This window comes from Durio zibethinus, chromosome 24, assembly GCF_047325235.1.
Source record: "Durio zibethinus cultivar Kanyao isolate XHJ-2024 chromosome 24, ASM4732523v1, whole genome shotgun sequence".
NCBI lineage: Eukaryota > Viridiplantae > Streptophyta > Magnoliopsida > Malvales > Malvaceae > Durio > Durio zibethinus.
The window spans coordinates 6,245,624-6,250,018 of record NC_143185.1 but is presented as its reverse complement, the minus strand read 5'-3'; the positions used below and the strand labels follow the sequence as shown (position 1 = coordinate 6,250,018).

The following is a 4,395-nucleotide window of genomic DNA, read 5'->3' as shown; positions in this document are numbered from 1 at the left end:
AGTCTTTTTAACAGGAGCTTGTACTCATGAGCATAAAGAAAGATAGATTTGTACAGAGAGTATGGATTACACACATACAGGTCAAAGTGAGGTTGAAAGAGGGATTGAAATTAATGTTGAGAACTTTCTAGTGAGACCTTTATTCTAAAACTGTCAACTAATGGAAGGTAAAAACTCAAAACTATATTTGAGTAGCTTAACTTCATGTTTTTTTTTTTTTTTGTTGGGTTAAATACAAAAGTTATCTTTATATTATGTACTTTCTATTTGATACTTAAAAGAAAAAAATTTATTTTGATACTCAAATTTTTTTTTTGTTAAGCACTTTGGTACTTCAATCTTAATTAACTTGCTTATGTGTTACTAATATCTATTAAAGTTATAACATGTAGTATAAATATCAAATAATCGTTATAGCTATTTTTCACGTTAGAATTAAAAAAAAAAGAAATTCACAAAATTTTAAAAAATATATTTAATTCAAAATTAAAAAAAAAAAAGAAAAAGAGAAAGAACTCGGAGAAAGAAACAAAATTTTTTTTGATAAAGTGATTATAGCTGACGAATGATGACGTCACAGCTGACACGATAATGATTGAACATTTATAATTTATGGTATGATTTTATTGATTACTTATAATCACATCAGTTAATAACTGATGGTACTACCGCGAAGTACGAAACTGCTTAATAAAATGAAAATTGGAGAAAAAAAGTGAGGATTTTATTTATTTATTTTTTTTAGATCTGGGCCATGGAATTGGAAATTAAATTTTCAAGAATTTTGATTATTGGCATTGATTTCTGAATGATAGAAAGCAGAGCACCTGCAGAAAATGAGTAGAAAAAGAAGTAAAAGTCCAATAAAATGAAACGAGAGAAAGTAAAACTTCAATGATTGTTGAAAAGGGCATTGTGCTTGCTATACTGGATTTTGCCAAGTTCTGCCATTTAATTATAAGATTGTGCAAGGAATGGAAACTTGATAAGAGAATATATAAAAGTTGGTATAGAAGGAAAATTAACATATAGGTGCAATATAATAATAATCCCAGCAAATTGGTTTCTAAACCATGTATTTTGAATCAGCTAATAACAATATTTTTATATTTGCTTAATGCTTTTAATATTTCTCACATAAACTTGAAAGAAAATTTTGGCTTAGCTAAAAGAAAATTTCGCCTAGAGAATCATTGTTGTCTGTGATACTGGTACCATGTAATTGAAATAAACTTAAAAGAGAAAAAAGTTAGTCACAATTTTTTTTCAGTACAGGAAAATCATCCTCTCAGCCACAAGCTGGTCTGATTAATCTGCATGGTCTGTCTCCATGTCTTTTTCCCTGCATATCATTGAACAGGCTAAACAAGCAGCAAAGAGCATAGGGAAAATATTTAATTTGATAGGATTATTCTCGTGTTGCTTGAAATAAATGTACCCCACTGTTGAGAAAATGCACTGAAACACAGCGCAAATGAATCCAAAAGTTTCAGCAAAGCTACTGAATATTACTTTGTGAGGAAATGGATGATAAAACCTCCCTGCCCATATCCATGAAACCAGCTCCTTTCGACCTTTATGGAGGAGCTCACAAATACAGATAAGCAAAGCTGACAGAGATAATAACAAACCAACTAGTGCGTAATGTGGCCTGCGTGGAGATTGAAGTTGATCACAAACTGCTGTCAAAGTCTCCAGGACCAGGTTGGTGATCAGGAAGCCCCACTTTGGTAACCTAAGGAAAAGAGTTATAATCAAGGGCAGATAAAAAAGGGAAAAAGAAAACAAAAATGATTGTTGATGAGAGTACCGGACTTTTAATTTCAATGAATTTAGGTGTCTATGGATATCCAAAACTTGAAAAATGAGAAAATTTAAAGGAAAATTTTCTCTTTGACACTTCCAAATTTTTCTTTAAATATTTTTTCATTGATAAAATTGATAAATCTATTAGATATAGGATTTTATATATAGAAAAGAAATCCCAAAAGAATAAAAGTGAGTCCTTACCCTTGTAAAGCAGCCCTTGTTGTTGGATTACGCGTGCTTTCGCTATTAAGAACAGTTAAAGCAACCTGTTGAGTTGGCGATGCGATGGCGTTCGAGTGGAAGGAGTCTTCGATAGAGGGAGGCTGGTTTACATGAGGACTAATAGATTCATCTTGAATTGCAGGGCGAAGCATAGTTAGCAGATCACTTTTATTTTCGTCTTCGGTGGGAAGGAGGTGATTATACTCACTGTTGAGACCAAGCAGACTAATTATCAGATCCTCCCATATCTCTTGGCTACCAGATTGACTTCCTCTCTCGAGCTGCTGGTAGTTGAGATACTGCTGAGGGTTTTCAACTAAATTATGCTTCAGAACATCATCTTTTACCACTAGAATATCCCTTGAAAAATCCAGCCTTTCCCCTGAGCTATGAGCAGCTGGCTTCTCTTCTCCACCTTCTTTTTCCAGTATGCCGATTTTTTTGATATCTTCTGTAAGCAAATTCGAGTTTCCTCCCATCATTCTCCCTCTCTCACTCACAGAAGGGGAAAACAAAAATTGTTCCGTGTTATTAGCAGAGAAGTTCGTTCATTCACAGCAAAAATCTTAGAAAAGTTTATGGTATGGATATTGAGCACTCGTGATTTTCACAAAAATTTAACTAGACAAAAAATCAAGGAGTGGAAATTTGAATTAAGTGTTGGAGCTTAAAATCAACTGCCTAGTCACTAGCGCTATACAAATTTAACATTAATCTGGTTTTGCTCATCTAACAAAAATTATTTGATACACTACTAGTAAAATTATTTTTAAAATTTTATAAATAAAATTTATAAACACTTAATTTTATCCGGACGGATTTAAACGAAACTCAAATTGCATTTTTGATTTTGATGTGTCTAATTTGAATTCATTAGAGTAATTTGATCATGTATATTGTACTGAGTTCAATTATATATTATTTTTTTAATTAATCTTAAAAAAAAAAGGGAACAAAGTCAAAATAAAATTAAACAAAGCAAAAAAGTCAAAAAAAAAAAAAAAAACTTGAACTTCAACCGAAGCAACTGAAATCAAGTAGCTTCAAATTTCAAACTTTGAAAATCTTGCAAAAGTTTTCAATGGATTTGAAAAACGATCCTCAATCCTAGAACTTTTACGATTTGGATTCCTAATTGAATCGTATAAACCCAGCCTTTAAGCTATAAAAAAGATAAAGAGAGATCAAACACACAGAGGTAATACACAAAAAATTTTCAGAACGGGTGGATTTTTTTTTTTACAGCAGCAAAAATCCCTATTACCATTTAGCTCACCCATTAGAAACACATCCACCGACATTCAAAAAATCAAGTCAAACCTTTAGCCACATCCTTTAAAGGGAACCAACACAGAAGGTTTTCCTTTAAAAAAATTCAAAAAAAAGAAAATTTCAAAAAAAGAAATTTGAGAATAAAAAAATTTCAATCTAAATGGTTTGGGATCTTACTGTAAAAATTAGTTGGAGAAAGAGGATTAAAAGATTAAAAAATGTGCTTTAGGATTTTTTTAAAATTTTTTTGTGGCCGAAATTCGGGATTTTTTAAATTTTCAGCACTAAAACTTGAAAAATTGGTCAAAATTTGAAATTTATTTAATTTTCTAATGCCGATTGAAGATACTGGCAACGATATACAATTGCAGCAGGCAGAAATCTGGGTTTCCCAATAGCCGATGAAGGGTTTTTGGTTTTCTAAAGAAAAAAGGGTCAGGAGAGAGGGAGAGAAAAAAGAAAAAAACCTTAAACAGACCAACCAAAATCACGTCATTTTGGACATTTAATCCGTGCCAAACTCATTGTTGACCCGTATATTTACTCATAGGTGACCTAACTCGTATGGTTAGTTTTTTTTTTTTTTTTTCATTTTTATTTTATTTTATTTCATCTCATTTTTTTGTTTTTTATGATATTATTATTATTATTATTATTATTATTATTATTATTCATTCTTTTAGAAATAAGTAAAAATAAAAATAAAAAGTAGATTTGGTGAAATTAAAAAATGTGAATAAAGTTTTAAAATATAATTATTAAGGAGAATGGAAATTTTGTTACAAGTAAAATATTTTTTAAATTTCACTAAAGTGTTGAGATTATTCAAAGAATCATTTTTCTAGGAATAAAATTTAACAAATAATAAATGATTTAAAAATAATTAATTATTTGAATAAATCTTTCAAATAAGTAAAAAATATCTTTCAATTATTTGAAATTGAAAGAGTCTAATTTTCTTTAATTATTGTAAGTAAAAAATATTTTTAAAATTTTATCAAAGGGTTAGGATATTCTAAAAATTATTTTGTATAAAAATTTATTTAAATGACTCAAAATAAATAAAAATAAATAATGAAAACAAAGTAAATA

General features: G+C 29.5%; 1 protein-coding gene across 1 annotated transcript; it reads right to left on the bottom strand.

Moving 5' to 3' along the window:
* Nucleotides 1-1,233: 1,233 nt before the first annotated feature.
* LOC111316341 (uncharacterized) lies at nucleotides 1,234-2,961 on the bottom strand. The gene is made up of 2 exons (XM_089753750.1): nucleotides 2,011-2,961; nucleotides 1,234-1,735 (listed from the first exon to the last, which is right to left on the bottom strand). Exons 1-2 carry the CDS (start codon nucleotides 2,511-2,513, stop codon nucleotides 1,309-1,311), a joined length of 930 nt encoding a protein of 309 aa, XP_089609876.1. The 5' UTR covers nucleotides 2,514-2,961; the 3' UTR covers nucleotides 1,234-1,308.
* Between the last annotated feature and the right edge of the window lie 1,434 nt (nucleotides 2,962-4,395).